We start from the raw sequence: 23,122 nt of genomic DNA, 5'->3' as shown, positions 1-23,122 counted from the left end.
AATTATGACTGCCAACGCCCCTGGGACAATGTACATTTGCAGCAGCACTACGACAACTCAGCAGCACAATGGTAAGGATTATCTGAGCAGGGCTTAGGTCACTGATAAGTCATTGTCTCAACGCTGCCTTGAAATGCGAGGACAGGGTCCAGGAGCCAAGATGTTCTAGTTTGTTAGCAGGGGGGTATAGTTCTGGTCCTGGAGTGACGGCTGCTTTTCATCCAGGGTTTTTGCCAATTAGAATTGAAGTCACTCAATTCAGGAAGTGATTTGAATTTTAAATTCAAAAATTGATTTTAAATTTTTTTATAATTAGCTTCTCTTTTCAGTGTATGGAGAAATTGTTGAAAATAGGTGGCATTTCAGTTTACTTCCTGAATTGACCCCAATTCTTTTTCATCATTGCCATTCAATTAGAGATTGATAACACCTGGGTAACCCACTTTCCAGCAAATCAATTACCTTAATTGATCAATTAAGGGCAGGGGGGAATGAAAATCAGCGGGACTGTGGCACTCGAGTTCAGATGGTTCACAGTCCCATTTTAGAAGACTGGAGTCTAAGCCACGTGCATGCAAACCCTCACACACACACAAAGACACATGTAAACACCATCCTATTCCACTTTAACAGTTTTGAACCTAACAACATGATGATCAAATTTACCATTTTATTATAACCCAATTAAGTCGTTAGATGCAGAACTTTCCATAACAGAGGCTTTTTGTTTGCCGGAATTGTTTCACGGCTCGGGGCCTAAAGTCACATATGTTTCCCATAGTAAGGAGCTATCTGACAAGCCATTTTCTGGCCAGGGTCCATGGAGGAAATTCAGCACCAGGAGTCAGTGCTGGGGCGAGATGGTTCAGATTACTTTAATAAAGCATGGAAAACGAGAGGGAGTTGGAGATGGAGAAACAGAGAGATGATATGGAGAGATAAAAGCCTTTGTTCCAATGCCTGGGTGCTATTTTTCTCTCCCCTCTGATAAACATTGGCCAGTTTTCTTTAGTCCATGTCGATAACGAGCAGATAGGATTTAGGATTCAGAGGATTGCAAGGAACAAACATCAAGCCTCTTCAACCTCAGAGTGTGTTTGTGTGTGTGTGTGTGTGTGTGTGTGTGTGTGTGTGTGTGTGTGTGTGTGTGTGTGTACGCATACAGAATACCACACATAGTACATGTGTAGTGTATTTATATAGGTTCATTTCTGGATTATACGTTCACCAACGTTAAGAAAACTGAGCGACCGTAATAACAGAAACTCTATTCAGGCTAACCTATTGACTGTGTAGCTGCCGATATTACATGACCTTCTGTTCAATGTATACTGAGTGTACAAAACATTAGCAACACCTTCCTAATATTGAGTTGCACCCACTTTTGCCCTCAGAACAGCCTCATTTCGTCAGGGGATGGATTCTACAAGGTGTCGAAAGTCTTCCACAGGGATGCTGGCCCTTGTTGACTCCAATTCTTCCCCAAGTTGGCTGGATGTCCTTTGGGTGGTAGACCATTCTAGATACACACTGGAAACTGTCGAGCGTGAAAAACCCAGCACCGTTGCAATTCATGACACTCAAACCTAGCACCTAGCACCCGCGCCTAGCACCTACTACCATAGCCCATTCAAAGGCGCTTAAATCTTTTGTCTTGCCCATTCACCCTCTGAATGACACACATACTGTACACATTCTGTGTCTCAAGGCTTAAAAATCCTTATTTAACCTGGCTCCTACCCTTCATCTACACTGATTGAATGGGTTTAACTGGTGACATCAGCATGGGATCATAGCTTTCACCTGGATTCACCTGGTCAGTCTATGTTATGTTTTGTATACTCAGTGTATATGTCTATTGGCGTCAATGCCCTGTTGCATTGTGGATCCCTATTCTTCCTTGACTTCCTGACTCTTTTCTTCCTGCAGTGTTCCAACATTCCATGAACTTCCGGAGGAGATACTAAGCAAGCTGGCTGATGTCCTTGAGGAGGTAGGTCCTCCGTTGAAAGCCAGTTATGTACACAAATGTGTTCGCCAAGGATACACATTTCTATGGAAACAAAAGTGCATTGTGTGAATGGATAATGGATGCCTACGGGTTGAGGATGTTCTTGCTATGCTGAAGGCAGAGGACGTTTGAGAGTTCTGAGCAACTGGGTATGGTGTTGATGAACTTGTATGTGATGTGACAACGCATACAATTGAAATATAATTGACATTCTTGAAAGACTAATTGAAATTCTTGAAGGAATCTCACCAGTCAAAGATGGTCAGATCACCACTTTTGCCCAGAGGAATGTATATATTGTACCTGTTCTCTGGTTGACCTTTTTTGTTTAGGTTTCCTCTCTGAATTATTTCAGACTTCTGGTGGTTTTGTAAAAGGTTATATGTTTTCTTTTGACATTGCAATAGCAAAGATTTTATTTAGCACTACACTTCTGAGCTCCATTTATTCTATTTGTTATCCTTTTTCCTTTGATATGTTTTGAAGTTTTACTTTGGCTGCACACTGCTTTTTACATGTATTTTGTGCTGCAGGCTTTTAGAAGCCTGTAGCATTTGCATTTCTGTGTGTGTGTGTGTGTGTGTGTGTGTGTGTGTGTGTGTGTGTGTGTGTGTGTGTGTGTGTGTGTGTGTGTGTGTGTGTGTGTGTGTGTGTGTGTGTGTGTGTTCAGATAATGACCAGGAAGTGGTCCCAATTTTGACCATAAAGTGTTCACTTCACAAGGACAGAAAAATCTATCAATTATGCTAAACTATGAAAATCCATGCACTCTCTACAACTTAAGGTTTTTCCTATTCCATTTAGTTTCTTTCGACATCAATATTTACCTCTCTTTCAAGAGAATGAATACATGACACAAAATCATTCAAGTTCATTTTAAAGCTATAATATTGTTTTTGCATGTTATTCAATGTGTGTATATCGCTTGCCATGTCGTAGAAAATGAGAACCTTCGTGACTGCAGTGGTAAAATGAATCAATGCATTTAAAAAAGAACAGACCATCTGAATAATGCTTGGGACATACACTGACTGCCAAACACAAACCAAAATAACATGTTAACATTAGGTTTGTGAGAGCCCCTCTGTGTCATTCAATACTATGTTGTATTCACCAAAGTACTGTTCATTCTAATATCAATCAGGTGCTGTCTTATTGATTTGTCTGAGATAGACTGAGACATACAGTGCATTCGGAAAGTATTCAGACCTCTTCCCTTTTTCCACATTTTGTGGAAATACCCCATAATGACAAAGTGAAAACAGGTTTTTAGAAATGTTTGCAAATGTATAAAATAAAAAAAATAGAAATACCTTATTTACATAAGTATTCAGACCCTTTGCTATAAGACTTGAAATTGAGCTCAGGTGCATCCTTGAGATGTTTTTACAACTTGATTGGACATGATTTGTAAAGGCATACACATGTCTATATAAGGTCTCACAGTTGACAGTGCGTGTCAGAGCAAGAATCTAGCCATGAAGTCAAAGGAATTGTTCATAGAGCTCCAAGACAGGATTTTGTCAAGGCACAGATCTGGGGAAGGGTACTAAAAAATGTCTGCAGCATTGAAGGTCCCCAAGAACACTGTGACCTCCATCATTCTTGTATGGAAGAAGTTTGGCACCACCAAAACTATTCCTAGGGCTGGCCGCGCGGACAAACTGAGCAATCAAGGGAGAAGGGCCTTGGTCAGGGAGGTGATGGTCCCTCTGACAGAGTTCCAGTTCCTCTGTGGAGATGGGAGAACCTTCCAGAAGGACAACCATCTCTGCAGCACTCCACCAATCAGGCCTTTATGGTAGAGTGGCCAGACACTCCTCAGTAAAAGGCACATGACAGCCCACTTGGTGTTGGCCAAAAGGAACCTAAAGACTCTCAGACCATGAGAAACAAGATTATCTTGTCTGATGAAACCAAGATTGAACTCTTTGGCCTGAATGCCAAGCGTCCCGTCTGGAGGAAACCTGGCACCATCCCTACGGTGAAGCATGGTGGTGGCAGCATCATGCTGTGGGGATGTTTTTCAGCGGCAGGGACTGGGAGACTAGTCAGGATCGAGGGAAAGACGAATGGAGCAAAACACTGAGAGATCCTTGATGAAAACCTGCTCCAAAGCGCTCAGGACCTCAGACTGGGACGAAGGTTCACCTTCCAACAGGACAACAACCCTAAGCACACAGCCAAGACAATGCAGGAGTGGGTTCGGGACAAGTCTCTGAATGTCATTGAATTGCCCTGCAAGAGCCCGGGACTTGAACCCGATTGAACATCTCTGGAGAGACCTGAAAATAGCTGTGCAGTGACGCTCCCCATCCAACCTGAAAGAGCTTGAGAGGATCTGTGGAGAAGAATGGGAGAAACTCAACAAATACAGATATGCCAAGCTTGTAGCGTCATACACAAGATGTCACGTGTGCTCCCTCTCCGGCTTCTAGTTCACCAGGCTGCTCGTTATGGCGCACACCTGTCTCCATTGTTACGCGCACCTGTGTGTCGTCAGACTCATCTGGACTCCATCACTTCCTTGATTACCTGCCCTATATATGTCACTTCCTTTGGTTCCTTCCCCGGGCGTCAATGTTTCTGTTTCATGTCTGTGCGTTGTTCGAGGTTCTTGTTTTGTATTATGTTCCGTTTATTTTTATTAAAACACTCACTCCCTGAACTTGCTTCCTGACTCTCAGCGCACATTGTTACAGAATGCCTCCTCACCCAAGGGAAGCATCAGGGAGTGTTATTTAAAAAAAATTGTGTCAGTGGGAATGACGTGGGTTAGGGAGCCACTACAGGCTCTCGTACCTCATCCGGATCGACAGGCCCCCCCGCCTCAGCCGGCTCGTCTGGCTTTCATGCCTTCGCCAGATCGCCAGGCTCCCCTGCTTCCACTCTTGTCAGGCTCTCATGCCTCAACTGGATCGCCCGGCTCCCCTGTCTCAGCCGGTCTGTCATGTTCCCGCATCCCAGCCGGCGACAGGTTCCCGCGCTTCAGCAGGGGTGACCAGTCCACTCTTGATCCCCAGGATCGTTTCTTGGGTTGGTGTCCTGCGGCTGGAGCCGAACGTGCCGGGGAGGGGGTACCATCAGTTATGTTTTCTCTCCAGCGCTCTAGGTTGCCATGCTCCTGCGTCTCAGCCAGATTGACGGGTTTCCTGCACCTCTGCAGAGGTGACCGGTCCGCTCCTCTTTCCCGGGATCGTCATTTGGGTCTGCTTCCTGAGGCTGGAGCCACTCGTCGGAGAGGGGGTACTGTCAAGTGTGCTCTAGGTCACCAGGCTGCTCGTTATGGCGCACACCTGTCACCATCGTTACGTGCTCCTGCGCATCGTCAGGCTCACCTGGACTCCATCACTTCCTTGATTACCTGCCCTATATATGTCACTCCCTTTGGTTCCTTCCTCAGGCATCATTGTTTCTGTTTCTGTTCCATGTCTGTGCGTTGTTCCAGGTTCTTGTTATGTATTATGTTCCGTTTATTTTTATTAAGACACTCACTCCCTAAACTTGCTTCCCGACTCTCAGCGCAGATGGTTACACAAGAAGACTCGAGGCTGTCATCGCTGCCAAAGATGCTTCAACAAAGTACAGAGTAAATGGTCTGAATACTTATGTAAATGTGATATTTCAGTTTGGGATTTTTTTATACATTTGCTAATATTTCTAAAAACCTGTTTTGGCTTTTCATTATGGGGTATTGTGTCTAGATGGATGAGTAAAAGAACGCACACATCTAAACCCTGTTGCTAACAGGTATATTGGGGCAGATCGCTAGAACACCACCCAGGATTTGACTGCTAGACCGAACAACAAGAAGACAATGTAACCTCTACGTTTTGAGATTGGATGACCATAATATACAAAGGTCAGCATCTGTTTCCATGGGCAGTGTGTTTAGTTGGTCTGGTGTGGCACATTGGTCACAGTGTATTGATCGGCTGAGCCCTCTACAAGTTAAATGTCACAGCTTTGTCTTACAAAGGCCAGATACTCACTCTCACATACCACATTCAACCATCTTTACCTGGATAAATGGCAGTGTGTTACACATAATCCTGTCTTTACAGGTTAACACACCTACCTGTGTGTGTGTATGAGGTTCAAGGAGAGGCTTTCAAATCAAGAGAAAAAACAGGAAATGAGAGTGTGAAGAATATGAAGCGTGCGTGCACGTGCGTGCACATGCACGTGCGGCTGTGCCTATGTGCTTGTATGTGTGAATGTGTGTGTGCTTTCAAAGGATTGTTGCTTCAGGGGACTCTGCACCCCAACTAAGATACAGTACTGAGGGAAAACCTTTTCACCAATGCAACGTGTTCAAGGTGTCTCACCCTGGGGTGAAGTGGGTATTAGACAGAGGTGCCTGGGTGACTCATCCTTCTCACTTATCTTCTCCTCTTTGGTTCCAGACACACTATGAGGATGGAGAGTACATCGTCAGACAGGGAGCCACAGGAGACACCTTCTTCATTGTCAGTAAGGGAATGGTGAGACCCTCATCATCATTATTGATATAGGGCTCTCAGCCAGACATGTTACCTTCTGTCCCAGCCAGGGAGCCAGATAAGGTCAACGATTTACCCCATTCAAATTATCAAGATGTACAGTATCCATCTGTCTCAACTAGTGGAACAAACCTCTCTCTCTCTCTCTCTCTCTCTCTCTCTCTCTCTCTCTCTCTCTCTCTCTCTCTCTCTCTCTCTCTCTCTCTCTCTCTCTCTCTCTCTCTCTCTCTCTCTCTCTCTCTCTCTCTCTCTCTCTCTCTCTCTCTCTCTCTCTCTCTCCTCTCTCTCTCTCTCTCTCTCTCTCTCTCTCTCTCTCTCTCTCTCTCTCTCTCTCTCTCTCTCTTTATGTTTCTTTTCCTGGGTCTGTCTTTCCCTTTTTGTCTTCCAGATCATATTAAAAGTTGAATTATCACTCTGTCCCTCAGATTTAGCTATGTATTTCTGGTGGACGTGATGTCATACCGCAATAGAACCTTCTAATGAATGAAGATAGAAGCCTTAATTAAGTCAAACGACCTTCTATATCTTCACTTTGACCATTTCTGCTGGACCTCCATCGCTCAGTTGTCAGCTAGCTAATGACCTGGTTAGTGGTTCCTCACAGACCATAGCACCATAATGTCCATCAAAGATGTACAAAGATTTAGCATGCACAGATATGTCCATCACCCCTGCTCTGCATTAACCTCACTTTGATGTTGAATAATGTAGTGATTAGTCAACCATACAGTTACAGAAATGTCCATTACAGAAGGGTTTGTGGTACTTACAGTGCAGCTCATGGTCCCATAGGTCCCTTCTCTCAGAATGTATAACTGCTCACTCCCCCCTTATGGATTTAAAGTGGCACCCCACCCCTTTGTCCAGGTGAATGTGACCAGGGAAGACAAGCCCAGCGGGGATCCTGTCTACCTCCGCAGCATGGGGAAAGGAGACTGGTTCGGAGAGAAGGCCCTGCACGGGTAAGACTGATAACCCCTCTATTCACACTTCTATCTCCCACTCTTTGCCCTGCCCTCTCTCTTTCTCTCTCTCTCTTTATCTATCTCTTTCCCTCCTTGTCTTTCCTCCATTTCTCTTTCTTTTTCTCTCTACCTGCCCATCTCTCTCACCCTCTCTCTCCCTTTCATTCTCTTTTCCTCTTCCTCTTTCTAGGCAGGTGCTCTGTGGTAATGGAAGAAATCAGAATTGTGACCAGAATATCTGTTATGTGCATACCCCCAATAAACCACATGCATCACATTGCCTGAGTGATCTCCCCCCTGACACATTGTGAAGTACCTTGAGAACCTAGCAAGTGTTTGTATAAATCCAATGCATCATTATCATTGTCCGCAAATGTATTGGGTAAGACCGTACTTACAGTATGTACTTCATTGTATTTATCTGTAGTTATGTACTCATGAACTTCATCTGTACAAAGGACCCCAATGTCTGACGTAGCCTTCTTTTCATTCCTTATTACCTTGTATTTCATAATGATTATTATGTTTTTTTGATCACATTATGCATTTTACCACTACCGCAACAGTCCAAAAACAGTCCAAAAAAGGAATACACAAATCAATTTCTAATATATTTTTAAACATTGCTCCTCTAATGAAAAGGCCTGAATTAAACATAACACTGAAAAGACAAATATGTAAAATGAAATTATAAAACATAATAAAATTAAACCAGACTTTTTCCCTAATTTGAGCTTTTTAGCTGTTTCAGTAATGAGAATGCCAAGTGGGGTAAAAGAGGTGTTTGAGAATAAGAACCTCATTCTGAAGGCATATGTGACGGTCTTATTTGAAATTGTGATTTTATATTGGATAAAAGTAGAGACTCAGAGCTACAAAATTGTATATCATACGCTACAGGAATAATGGGAAATTAATTTTGCTTTGAAAGTTGATAAACTTGTAAACTCACTTTTTAGAAAATTGACTTTGAATGTTTTGGTACTGCTACTGGAGAGCTCTTCTTTGTCTACACCCATTCAGCATCGTTCACACCCCCTTAACCTCTATGGGCTAGGTGGGACGCTAGCGTCCCCCCCGTGGTGCACTCCATCAACAGCAGGTGCATTTCAAGAGCGGCAAATTTGAATCCAAATAAATGTCAAAATTCAAATTTTTCAAACATACAACTATTTTACACCCTTTGAAAGATAAACATCTCCTTAATCTAACCACGTTTTACGATTTCAAAAAGGTTTTACGGCGAAAGCATAAATTTAGAGTATGTTAGGACAGTACATTTACAAGAGTTGTGTGTAATGTTTTGTCAATTCAAAGACAGGGTCACCAAAACCATAAAACCAGCTAAAATGATGCACTAACCTTTTACAATCTCCATCAGATGACACTCCTAGGACATTATGTTAGACAATGCATGCATTTTTAGTTCTATCAAGTTCAGATTTATATCCAAAAACAGCGTTTTACTATGGCATTGATGTTGAGGAAATAGTTTCCCTCCAATAACCGGCAGTCAAGTCAACACCACAAATTAAATAATTAAAATTAGAAAACATTGGTAAAATATTATATTGTCATTTAAAGAATTATAGATTTACATCTCTTGAACGCAATCAACTTGCCAGATTTAAAAATAACCTTACTGGGAAATCACACTTTGCAATAATCTGAGCACTGCGCCCAGAAAAATACGCGTTGCGATACAGACTAGACGTCATGTTGGGGAGATCTAAAATCGAAAATACTATGTAAATAATCCATTACCTTTGATTCTCTTCATCAGATGTCACTTCCAGGTATCACAGGTCCATAACGAATATAGTTTTGTTCAAAAAAGCTCATCATTTATGTCCAAAAATCTCCGTCTTGTTAGCACATGATCTAAGCCAGCCGGACTTCTCGTCATGAACGAGGGGAAAAAATATATTTACGTTTGTTCAAACATGTCAAACGTTGTATAGCATAAATCATTAGGGCCTTTTTTAACCAGAACATGAATAATATTCAAGGTGGACGAATGCATACTCTTTTATAACGTATTGGAACGAGGGTACCCAACATGAACTCGCGCGCCAGGTGTCTAATGGGCCATCATCGTTCCATGGCTCTTGTTCGGTCAGATCTCCCTCCAGAAGACTCAAAACACTTTGTAAAGGCTGGTGACATCTAGTGGAAGCAATAGGAAGTGCCAAAATATTCCTCAGCCCCTGTGTTTTTCAATGGGATAGGTTTAAAGGTAATACAACACATCAGGTATCCACTTCCTGTCAGAAAATGTCTCAGGGTTTTGCCTGCCAAATGAGTTCTGTTATACTCACAGACACCATTCAAACAGTTTTAGAAACTTTAGAGTGTTTTCTATCCATATATAATAAGTATATGCATATTCTAGTTACTGGGTAGGATTAGTAACCAGATTAAATCGGGTACATTTTTTTTATCCAGCCGTGCAAATACTGCCCCCTAGCCCTAACAGGTTAAGCTTTAGTCTCACCCATCTCTTTAAGGGTTGATCCAAGCATTCTGTACAAACAACAGCAGTCAAGCACCCAAGCTAACTTGCTAGCTACTTCCAGACACAAATGAGAGAACAGCTCACTGAACATTACTTGCCCTAGCAGAGCTGGTTAGGCTGTTATGTTATGCAGAGCATTGGTGACTGCAACTGTGCTGTCAGATTGTCCGTTTGTATATTCAGAGCGTTTCACTCTCGGAGCGTTCAGAGCACACACTGGACGCTCTGGTCGATGAGTAGGGTTGATCCGAACGTTTTAACCTCACAACGGCAGTCAAGCACCCAAGCTAACTGGGTAACATTGGCTAGCTTGCTAGCTACTTCCAGGCATATAATGAGAGAACACCCCACTCTGACCATTTCATTCACCCTAGCAGAGCTGGTTAGGCTGTTTTCATGTTATCCAGATCGTTGGTGACTGTAACTGTGCTGGTGGCAACAATTTAGTTACGCTATTTTGCCGACGTTTACTGACACCGGCCATATTCAACGGGTGTTCAGTGTTCGTAAATTCATCAGTTATTCTGCGCTTTGACACACTCAGACGAGAGTCTTTTGTTAAGACATGCTAGGTAAACAATGAATCATAATGCCAACTCATGACGTTACTACCCTGAATGAATCTGCAGGTAGCTAACCAACCAGGTTCAATGTTAGTTAACTAACATTAGGCTATAACTAGTCAAGCAAATGGCTCTGAGATACGAATAATAAGATCATACACATAACGTTAGCTAGCGAGCCAGCTAATGTTAGCTAGCTAACAGTACACTTTAACTTGAAATGAAACCACTTTCTGTCAAAATTAGAAATGTGAATGTCTGAAAATGTAGCTAGCTAGACTATCTTTCCCGTATATATCATGGATGGACACATCTCCTGTTGGATGCCATGGTTGCCCTTAGTTTGAAGATTTAATCCGGAAAGAGATGTTTTCTCCTTCTCCTTAGCTATCATCCTCGAATTCCACTGATTTAAAAACTTGGTCCTCCAGAAAGTGGAGAGCATACACGTAACATTAGCTAGTGAGCCAGTCAGCTAACGTTAGCTAGCTAACAGTACACTTTACCTTGACATTAGGCTTATGCAGTTTTACTACACGATAAATTGTTTTTTAAAGCCTGCATTAGAGAGGATCACGTAGACATACTGACCAGCTCAAATAGACAGAAGCATGCTATATGGCAGACAAATCTAAACTCATGGCTAGTGGGAAGGTTGCTCACTTTTTCTGTGGCTAAACCAACTAGGCTCATAATTTAACAATTTTATTTGTGTTTGCAGATGGCATACAAGTTTGTTATAAAGGCACATGAAAGTTCATATGTTTGAGAAGGCATTTCTGACAAAAAAAACGCATTTAAAAAAGTTTATGTTCAAACAGCTCTCCTGTGAAGTAGTGACACGCTACATATGCCTAGTTTCCTTAACTTAACCTCTACTCCTCCTCTAGATGATGCATCATGGATGAATACAACTTTGTAAAAAAACTGATTGGAGTTTTTACAGGAACTTGAAAAAGTGTTACGTAATGAGATGTCCACAGACACTGTTTGTACATAATAAATATTATCAACTAGTATACAATTTTTATGATTTATGGACAAACTACAACAACATATTTTGTGTTTTATTAAAATAAGTTACGTTTTTCTAAAGTAAAATTGTATGAAATGACCCGAGAACATAATCCGGACGCATTTCAGTAATGAGAATTTGGGGTGAAAATGTACAAAATTCAGGCTAAAGTGTAAAACGTATTTAAAATAACACACTTTGCTGAGAACTAGACATCTTAGTTCTCAGAATGGTAGTTGATTTTTGCAGATGGATCATGGTTTTGTAACTCAATTTGCTACAGACATGTTTAAAACTGGTTTCATGAGAATCACCCGGTTAGTCTCCAGTGCGTTTCAGCCTTGGGTGGGTTTGATAATAGCAAAAGAGGAACCAAACTTTCCATAGATCCCCCCCTTACACACACAAACACAAACAAACACACAAACACACACACACACACACACACACACACACACACACACACACACACACACACACACACACACACACACACACACACACACACACACACACACACTGCACGTGAGTAAAAAGTAAGGGATGTAGCTAGCACCATCTTGTGGTGACTGAATGAGGAACAATCCCCATTGAGCTCTATTTACCTGTGTGAAGCAAAACAGTTACAATGCATATTGATGTATTGATTAGAAGTAATGCAGACAACCAATTGCTGTGGAAGCAATAATTCACTGAGAAATCTCTACCCGTTTGGAGTGAGAGATATGTTCCAGTCTAGATCATCTGTTGCGTGTCATATTTCTCACACAAACAGTTATATAAGATCATTGTCTGATATTAATACAGCATACATAAGGTGGTAATTATATGGCAAATGCAGTGTAGCAAATTGAGTACAGTATGGTCTATTCTTTATCTGAAGCTAATGAACATAAGAGATGTAAGATGACATCATTAAAATGTATGTGGGACATATGGGACAGGGCTACTGTAGCTCTGCTGCCATTGGAAGACGATATGTGAAACAGATATAAGAAAGAAAGTGTCCCACATTTCACAGTAATGAGTGAAACATTCCTTCTTCTGATGGTCATGCTAATGATACCGTAGATTGGACTGACCCATTTGATTATAATAGGATTCATCGCTTTTCCCAGAAGAAGAATCTGTACACATTTCTGTTTAAAATAATATGTCATAGCGACACTTTCAGAATAATATTTTATGGAGTTTAGAAAGTCTGTTTGCTGTAAATAACTCTTAAGATTCAGGGAAAACCTTCTTCAAAATCATGTTTATTTTCCCTATCTCTTGTATTCTCCCTAAGGACATCTAAGGCCATCTGTATGTATCCTCAGAAGGACGCAGTGCTCACTTATTATTGTAACCATTTACCAACAAGTCTTTGTCTCGGGGCGTCTTGAGCAAAGCGGTCTGCACAACGTTTGCTTTGATGGTCAAGCATGCCTCCCAAATTGAAATAAAGACCACAGCTTCTTCAATGAATGCTTTTGACCAGGGGGCTTCAAGCTAGGTTTTAAATCAGAGGTTAATGGTGTGTGTCGATGCTTATGAAACTCAATACGTGTGTGATGAAGGACACGCTACATCTCAAGACTCTGACTTTGATCTTTTGTTACAATATTTGCACATCACATTCTGTTCTTAGCAATGATACTGGAGTGTGTGTGTGTGTGTGTCTGCCTGCGCACGTGTTTTCATGCGTGTGCGTGTTTAGGCGCAACAGAAATTGTTCCACTCTCCTCTTAGGTTATAGTCTATCATGTACATAAATCTTGTTGGCAGTTCTAGGAACAGAGGTACCTCAAAACATAGTTGTTGTCCCCGATAGGGCAGCATAGTATCTGATGTCACATTCTTGTATGAACTCCCATTTGAGGTGTAGATCCATCAACAGTTCAGACGATGTGTGCTGTGCTTCGGGGGAGTGTGTGTGTTGTGCGTGTGCGTTCATGTGTGTGAGTTGATAGGAGGGTCAGTAGAGGATGAGAGCTTATTTAAAGAGTGTGACATCGTTGACGGAGAAGGGAAACAATATGATTGGTGCCGGTCTCAGGTCCCACCTCAGCCTGTATTTTCATAACCCCTCCTTGGGACACCAGATCACCATCCAATTACCAGTTTAATTCAAACGCTCGACTGGAAATGTACACTGCTGGCCGGGTCTCTGCTGTGCTGCTCTAAAGGACATTTCAGAGCTTCTCTCTCTATCGCTCTCTCGCTCTCTCGCTCTCTCGCTCTCTCTCTGTGTGTGTTTACAAGCAATTGTGAAGGTGATCAGAGTAAATCAATTGTTTGCAGAGGTTAACAGACAGCAGAAATAGTTTCCAACTACTATTGTCAATATCAACAATATGACAGCCAAAAGCATTACCCCGTCAACCAAAGGAGAAGAGGAGAGCATGTGATGGAGACCCCCCTATATTTCTTAAATGGGCAATCTGGAGTTTAAACAATAACAAAGCCATCCCCGCCACTGTTTCTGTAAAAAGCTGAGTGATGGTGCTGGATTTCAAATTCATAGAAAGAGCTATGGATTCAAGGACTGACCATCATCCATGATATAAAAAGTATAGTTGTAACCATGTTTTGAGGCTATACAGTGTTTGTTTACATTTACTTAGTTTACAAACAGTGGAGTAAAACAAGCTTATATTTTGGGTCCTGGTGGGGTACGGCAGTTGAACTAAGCTCACAAGATATTTATAAATTATATCCTTCAAGAATCATTGGGTACACGTCATTAACTTAAGTCCAAAAATGGATGTAGCAACTGCAGATTGCCCCTTTAACAGTGAATCTATCTATCTATCCCACACACTGGCTGTATTGGGTTGTTGGTGTCTTAATGAAAGGAAATCACCATGGTGTGTAAATAATACAAAAACTGTACACCTTTTATGAGGCAAATTAGCGCAGCTAGCAGCTCAGTCTCTGTGTGTATGTACCATTTAGAGGAAAAGGCTCTGCTCATTATCTGAGATAGAAAGCAACCTTACCGTGAAATGCTTACTTACAAGCCCTTAACCAACAATGCAGTTCAAGAAATAGAGTTAATAAAATATTTATTAAATTAACTAAAGTTAAAAAAAAAATGGAATCATTCACAAGGTAACACAAGAAATGTACATAACAATAACGAGGCTATATACAGGGGGTACCAGTACTGAGTCAATGTGTGGGGGTAAAGGTTAATCAAGGTCATTTGTAAAGTGACTATGTATAGATAATAAACCGCGAGTAGCAGCCGGGTGAGGGGAGGTGGGGGGTGTTCAATGTAAATAGTCTGGGTGGCCATTTGAATAGTGTAGTTGTTCAGCAGTCTTTTTTCTTGGGGGTAGAAGAGTGTTTTGGTCCTAGACTTGGCGCTCTGGTTCCTCTGACACCGCCTAGTAAACTCAGCAAAAAAAGAAACGTCCTCTCACTGTCAACTGCCTTGATTTTCAGCAAACTTAACATGTGTAAATATTTGTTTGAACATAACAAGATTCAACAACTGAGACATAACCTGAACAAGTTCCACAGACATGTGACTAACAAAAATGGAATACGGTGTCCCTGAACAAAGAGGGGGTCAAAATCAAAAGTAACAGTCAGTATCTGGTGTGGCCACCAGCTGCATTAAGTACTGCAGTGCATCTCCTCCTCATGGACTGCACCAGATTTGCTAGTGCTTGCTGTGAGATGTTACCCCACTCTTCCACCAAGGCACCTGCAAAGTTCCTGGACATTTCTGGGGGGAATGGCCCTAGCCCTCACCCTCCGATCCAACAGGTCCCAGACGTGCTTAATGGGATTGAGATCCGGGCTCTTCGCTGGCAATGGCAGAACGCTGACATTCCTGTCTTGCGGGAAATCACGCACAGAATGAGCACTATATGGCTGGTGGCATTGTCATGCTGGAGGGTCATGTCAGGATGAGCCTGCAGGAATTGTACCACATGAGGGAGGAGGATGTCTTCCCTGTAACGCACAGCGTTGAGATTGCCTGCAATGACAACAAGCTCAGTCCGATGATGCTATGACACACCGCCCCAGACCATGACAGACCCTCCACCTCCAAATCGATCCCGCTCCAGAGTACAGGCCTCGGAGTAACGCTTATTCCTAAACGCGAATCTGACCATCACCCCTGGTGAGACAATATTTATTACCTGGGGCGGCAGGTAGCCTAGTGGTTAGAGTGGTAACCGAAAGGTTGGATGATTGAATCACCGAGCTGACAAGGTAAAAATCTGTCGTTCTGTCCCTGAACAAGGCAGTTAACCAACTGTTCCTAGGCCATCATTGAAAATAAGAATTTGTTCTTAACTGACCTACCTAGATAAATAAAGGTAAAAAAAATATATATTTATATATATATATATATATATATATATATAAAAAATGTTTTACCTTTATTTATCTAGGCAGGTCAGTGAAAAAAAAAAAAAAAAAAAAAAAAAAAAAAATATATATATATATATATATATATATATATATATATATATATATATATATATACAGTATATATAAATAAAACCGCAACTCGTCAGTGAAGAGCACTTTTTGCCTGTCCTGTCTGGCCCAGTGACAGTGGGTTTGTGCCCATAGGCAACGTTGTTACCGGTGATGTCTGGTGAGGACCTACCTTAGAAAAGGCCTACAAGCCCTCAGTCCAGCCTCTCTCAGCCTATTGTGGACAGTCTGAGCACTGATGGAGGGATTGTGCGTTCCTGGTGTAACTCGGGCAGTTGTTGTTGCCATCCTGTACCTGTCCCACAGGTGTGATGTTCGGATGTACCGATCCTGTGCAGGTGTTGTTACATGTGGTCTGCTACTGCAAAGATGATCAGCTGTCCGTCCTGTCTCCCTGTTACGCTGTCTTAGGCATCTCACAGTACGGACATTGCAATTTATTGCCCTGGCCACATCTGCAGTCCTCATGCTTCCTTGCAGCATGTCTACGGCACATTCACGCAGATGAGCAGGGACCCTGGGCATCTTTCTTTTGGTGTCTTTCAGAGTCAGTAGAAAGGCCTCTTTAGTGTCCTACGTTTTTATAACTGTGACCTTAATTGCCTACCTCTGAAAGCTGTTAGTGTCTTAACCTCTTGGGGCTAGGTGGGACGCTAGCGTGCCACCCGTGGTGCACTCCATCAACAGCAGGTGCATTTCAAGAGCGGCAAATTTGAATCCAAATAAATGTCAAAATTCAAATTTTTCAAAAATACAACTATGTTACACCATTTGAAAGATAAACATCTCCTTAATCTAACCACGTTTTACGATTTCAAAAAGGTTTTACGGCGAAAGCATAAATTTAGAGTATGTTAGGACAGTACATTTACAAGAGTTGTGTGTAATGTTTTGTCAAGTCAAAGACAGGGTCACCAAAACCATAAAACCAGCTAAAATGATGCACTAACCTTTTACAATCTCCATCAGATGACACTCCTAGGACATTATGTTAGACAATGCATGCATTTTTAGTTCTATCAAGTTCATATTTATATACAAAAACAGCGTTTTACTATGGCATTGATGTTGAGGAAATCGTTTCCCTCCAATAACCGGCAGTCAAGTCAGCGTCAGAATTAAATAATTAAAATTAGAAAACATTGGTAAAATATTATATTGTCATTTAAAGAATTATAGATTTACATCTCTTGAACGCAATCAACTTGCCAGATTTAAAAATAACCTTACTGGGAAATCACACTTTGCAATAATCTGAGCACTGCGCCCAGAAAAATACGCGTTGCGATACAGACTAGACGTCATGTTGGGGAGATCTAAAATCGAAAATACTATGTAAATAATCCATTACCTTTGATTCTCTTCATCAGATGTCACTTCCAGGTATCACAGGTCCATAACGAATGTAGTTTTGTTCAAAAAAGCTCATCATTTATGTCCAAAAATCTCCGTCTCGTTAGCACATGATGTAAGCCAGCCGGACTTCTCGTCATGAACGAGGGGAAAAAATATATTTCCGTTCGTTCAAACATGTCAAACGTTGTATAGCATAAATCATTAGGGCCTTTTTTAACCAGAACATGAATAATATTCAAGGTGGACGAATGCATACTCTTTTATAACGTATTGGAACGAGGGTACCCAACATGAACTAGCGCGCCAGGTGTCTAATGGGACATCACCGTTCCATGGCTCTTGTTCGGTCAGATCTCCCTCCAGAAGACTCAAAACACTTTGTAAAGGCTGGTGACATCTAGTGGAAGCAATAGGAAGTGCCAAAATATTCCTAAACCCCTGTGTTTTTCAATGGGATAGGTTTAAAGTCAATACAACACATCAGGTATCCACTTCCTGTCAGAAAATGTCTCAGGGTTTTGCCTGCCAAATGAGTTCTGTTATACTCACAGACACCATTCAAACAGTTTTGGAAACTTTAGAGTGTTTTCTATCCATATATAATAAGTATATGCATATTCTAGTTACTGGGTAGGATTAGTAACCAGATTAAATCGGGTACATTTTTTTTATCCAGACGTGCAAATGCTGCCCCCTAGACCCAACAGGTTAACAACCATTCCACAGGTGCATGTTCATTAATTGTTTATGGTTCATTAAACAAGCATGGGAAAGTGTTTAAACCCTTTACAATGAAGATCTACGAAGTTATTTGGATTTTTACAAATTATCTTTGCAAGACAGGGTCATAAAAAAGGGACGTTTCTTTTTTTGCTGAGTTTATATAGGTCCTGGATGTCAGGAAGCTTGGCCCCAGTGATGTACTGGGTCGTTCGCACTACCCTCTGTAGCGCCTTCCGGTCAGATGCTGAGCAGTTGCCATATCAGGCGGTGATACAACCGGTCAGGATGCTCTCAATGTTGCAGCTGTAGAACTTTTTGAGGATCTGGGGACCCATGTCTCCTGAGGGGGAAAAGGTGTTGTCGTGCCCACTTCACAACTGTCTTGGTGTGGTTGGACAATGATACTTTGTTGGTGATGTGGACACCAAGGAACTTGAAACTCTCGACCCTCTCCACTTCAGTCCCGTCGATGAGAATGGGGGCCTGTTCGGCCCTCCTTTTCTTATAGTCCACTATCAGCTCCTTTGTCTTGCTCACATTGAGAGAGAGGTGTTGTCCTGTCACCACACTGCCAGGTCTCTGACTTCATCCCTATAGGCTGTCTCATCGTTGTCAGTGATCAGGCATTCCACCGTTGTGTCATCAGTAAACTTAATGATGGTGTTGGAGTGGTGCTTGGCCACGCAGTTGTGGGTGAACAGGGAGTACAGACTAGGTGCACACCTCAGAGGGGCCCCAGTGTTGAGGATCAGCGTGGCAGATGTGTTGTTGCCTACCCTTACCACCTGACGGCGGCCCGTCAGGCAGTCCAGGATCCAGTTGCAGAGGGAGGTGTTTAGTCCCAGGGTCCTTAGCTTAGTGAAGAGCTTTGTGGGCACTATGGTGTTGAACACTGAGCTGTAGTCAATGAACAGCATTCTCACATATGTGAGAATTTTGTCCAGGTGGGAAAGGGCAGTTTGGAGTGTGATTGAGATTGCGTCATGTGTGGATCTGTTGGGGCGGTATGCGAATTGGAGTGGGTCTAGAGTTTCTGGCATGATGGTGTTGTGAGCAATGACCAGCCTTTCAAAGAACTTCATGGCTACCGACGTGAGTGCTACGGGGCAGTAATCATTTAGGCAGGTTACCTTCACTATCATGGGCACAGGGAATATGGTGGTCTGTTTGAAACATATAGGTATTACAGACTCGGTGAGAGAGAGGTTGAAAATGTCAGTGAAGACACTTGCCAGTTGGTCTGCGCATGCTTTTGAGTACACGTCCTGGTAATCCGTCTGGCCCCGCGGTTTTGTGAATGTTGACCTGTTTAAAGGTCTTGCTCACATCGGCTACAGAGAGCGTGATCACACAGTCGTCCGGAACAGCTGGTGCTCTCATGCATGCTTCAGTGTTTCTTGCCTCAGAGCGAGTGTAAAAGGCATTTAGCTCGTCTGGTAGGTTCCGTCACTGGGCAGCTCGCGGCTGGTTTTCCCTTTGTAATCTGTAATAGTTTTCAATCCCTGCCACATCCGACGAGCGTCAGAGCCGGTGTAGTAGGATTCAATCTTAGTATTGACACTTTGCCTGTTTGATGGTTTGTCTGAGGGCATAGCGGCATTTCTTATGAGCGTCTGGATTCGTGTCTCGCTCCTTGAAAGCGGAAGCTCTAGCCTTTACCATAATCTATGGCTTCTGATTGGGATATGTACGTACGCTCACTGTTGGGATGACGTCGTCGATGCACTTAGTGATGAAGCAGGTGACTGAGGTGGTATACTCCTCAATGCCATTGGATGAATTCCGGAACATATTCCAGTCTGCGCTAGCAAAACAGTCCTGTAGCGTAGCATCTGTCATCTGACCACTTCTGTATTGAGCGAGTCACTGGTACTTCTTGCTATAGTTTTTGCTTGTTAGCAGGAATCAGGAGGATAGGATCATGGTTAGATTTGGCAAATGGAGGGCAAGGGAGAGCATTGTATGCATCTCTGTTTGTGGAGAAAAGGTAGTCTAGAGTTTTTTCCCCTCTGGTTGTACATGTGACATACTGGTAGAAATTAGGTCAAACGGATTTAAGTTTGCCTGCATTAAAGTCCCCGGCCACTAGGAGCGCTGCTTCTGGATGAGCATTTTCTTGTTTGCTTATGGCCTGTGGTCTTAGTCCCAGCATCAGTTTGTGGTGGTAAATAGACGGCTACGAATAATATAGAAAATAAACTCTCTTGGTAGATAGTGTGGGCTAAAGCTTATCATGAGGTATTCTACTTCAGACGAGCAATACCACGAGACTTCTTTAATATTAGACATCGCGCACCAGCTGTTATTGACAAATAGACACACACCGCCGCCCCTCGTCTTACCAGGCGTAGCTGCTCTGTCTTGGCGAAAAACGGAGAAGCCAGCCAGCTCTATATAATCCATGTCGTTGTTCAGCCAAGTCTCTGTGAAACATATTATTCCAGTTATTACAGGTTTTAATATCCCGTTGGTAGGATATTCTTAAACGTAGATCATCCAGTCTGTTTTCCAATGATTGCACGTTGGCCAATAATACCAAGGGTAGTGGTGGTTTACTCACTCGCCAACGAATTCTCACAAGGCAACCAGGCCTCCGCCCCCTGTCTTTTCTTCACACAAATGATGGGGATGAGGGCCTGGTCTTGGGAGGCAGTAAGTTCTTCGCGTTGGACTCATTAAAGAAAAATCTTTGTCCAGTTCGAGGTGAGAAATCACTTTTCTGATGTTCAGAAGCTTTTTTCGGTCATAAGAGACGGTAGCAGCAACATTATGTCCAAAATGATTTACAAAAAATGCGAAAAAACAAACAAAATAGTAAAGTTGGTTAGGAGCCAGTAAAACGGCAGCCATCCCCTCCGGCGAATCTATGTGTGTGTGCGTGCGTACGTACATGTGTGTGTTGGGGGTTTCTTTCTTCCGACATGGAAAAAGCAATGTACCCTGTCCTCTTGAGAGGCAGGTGTATCTGCCAAAACACTGTTGACAACAGCACAATGTAGCACAATGGCAGAGAGGCTACATTTGACTACTCTCTCTCTCTCTCTCTCTCTCTCTCTCTCTCTCTCTCTCTCTCTCTCTCTCTCTCTCTCTCTCTCTCTCTCTCTCTCCTCTCTCTCTCTCTCTCTCTCTCTCTCTCTGTGTGTGTGTTTACAAGCAATTGTGAAGGTGTGCGGTGATCAGAGTAAATCAATTGTTAGCAGAGGTTAACAGACAGCAGAAATAGTTTCACAACAAGTATTGTCAATATCAACAAAAACGTTACCCCGGCAACAAAAGGAGAAGAAGAGAGCAGGTGATGGAAATCCCCCTCTAATATGAAACCCTGGAGGTCCCTTAAATGGGCAATTCGGAGTTGAAACAATAACAAAGCCACCCCTGCCACTGTTTCTGTAAAAAGCTGAGGGATGGGGCTGGATATCAAATTCATAGACAGAGCTATGGATGCAAGGACTGACCATCATCCATGATATAAAAGTATAGTTGTCACCTATACAGTGTTTGTTTACAAACAGTGGAGTAAAACAGGATTAGATTTTGGGTTCTGATGGGGTTCAACAGTTTAACTAAGCTCACGAGGCATTTATAAATTATATCTTTCAAGAATCAATGGTATCACGTCATTAACTTAAGTCCAAAAATGGATGTAGCAACTGCAGATTGCCCCTTTAACAGTGAACAGCTAGCAGCTCAGTCTCTTTGTGGGCTCTGCTCATTATCTGAGATAGAAAGCGAAATAGATTTTGTGTGTGTGTGTGTGTGTGTGTGTGTGTGTGTGTGTGTGTGTGTGTGTGTGGAATGTGTGCATGCGTATATGTGTGTGTTGGGGGTTTCTTTCTTCCGACATGGAAAAAGCAATGTACCCTGTCCTCTTGAGAGGCAGGTGTATCTGCCAAAACACTGTTGACATCAGTAGCACAATGGCAGAGAGGCTACATTTGGCACATAGTCCCAATTCACACCCAGCAGGTGTTTATGATGGCAAGTACTAGGATGTACCACTCAGGGACTGGATTTAGTTCAATTTAATACCCCCTTCAGCCTCCTGCCTCCCTCCCTCCACATGCCCTGTGCATGCCCATGTGAGAAAAAACCCTCTCTCTTTCCTCTTTAGCCCATCTTTGCCCCAACACTCCTTAATGGTTGCCTCCTCTCCTCTCTTTTCCACTGGTGAAACCCTTGTCGTTTCCAGCAGCTGTCACCTTTTGAGATAGGGAGTGTGTGTTTGTGTGTGTGTGTTTGGACAGTGGGTAGTGGTGGGGGGGTGTATGAGGAGGCTAGATGGCATGAGAAGGGCTTGTCACCTCGGTCCATGTGAAATAGGTTGCGTAGAAGCTAAAACATATGGGTCATTCCTCCCCTACTTAGACACGAGAGTGTGACTTGACTCACATGTCAACAGCTCTAATGCTGATACACGTTCTCACCGATCCGGAGTAAAGCTTGATTCCGTACTTGTTCAGTACAGTATTTAGTGTATGCTCATCTTTTGCCAACAGAGTTTTCCTGTTCTGAATTTGGATGAAGTGGAATACTGTATGGACTCCTCCAGCTGCCGCATTAAGTGTTAGCTTTCAGTGTGTCTTAGAGTGGTCTTCACTTGACCCTGAGATCTGTTAAAGTGTGTGTGGACAGCTTGCATGGACTCGCCTTCCCAGCTGTAAGTGTAGATTTGAGTGTTCTCAGTAGAGTGTGTATGTGTGTGAGTGTGTGTATGTGTGTGAGTGTGTGTGTGTGTGTGTGTGTGTGTGTGTGTGTGTGTGTGTGAGGACTGGTCGTGCTAGTTAGACTGGAGGGGCCATGGAGTCCTGGGACGACTCAGACTCTGAGAGCGACTGGGGAGACGAGTCCTCGGAAGAAGAGGATATCGATGATGTCACTAACAATACAGAGTAAAGCTGGTTTTACTTTTGGTACCGTTTACTGTCGCTAATGTCCATGTATTTGTCAACACAAAGCTTGATAATCCTATGATGAAATGTTTCTATGGCAAGTCTGTGTTTCTTAATGTATCAAATGTCTTTATACTGTGTTT

The 23,122-nt window shown here is 42.7% G+C and overlaps 1 protein-coding gene across 3 annotated transcripts in view; it reads left to right on the top strand.

Moving 5' to 3' along the window:
• The window catches only part of LOC106577002 (cGMP-dependent protein kinase 1), a 144,226-nt gene that overhangs the window by 99,530 nt on the left and 21,574 nt on the right, over positions 1–23,122 (top strand). For 2 of the 3 annotated variants that reach the window (XM_014154633.3, XM_014154632.3), the window contains exons 5-7: positions 1,930–1,993; positions 6,418–6,495; positions 7,381–7,475. In XM_014154633.3, coding sequence (XP_014010108.1) covers positions 1,930–1,993; positions 6,418–6,495; positions 7,381–7,475 — 237 coding nt within the window. Of the gene's footprint in view, positions 1–1,929; positions 1,994–6,417; positions 6,496–7,380; positions 7,476–21,213; positions 22,980–23,122 lie in introns of those variants that run through there. The other variant, XM_014154636.3, reaches the window with a different exon arrangement.

Source organism: Salmo salar, chromosome 18 (genome assembly GCF_965601325.2).
Source record: "Salmo salar chromosome 18, fSalSal1, whole genome shotgun sequence".
NCBI classification, from domain to species: domain Eukaryota; kingdom Metazoa; phylum Chordata; class Actinopteri; order Salmoniformes; family Salmonidae; genus Salmo; species Salmo salar.
Note: the sequence above shows the minus strand (reverse complement) of the source record. Positions and strands in the feature narration are given on the sequence as shown.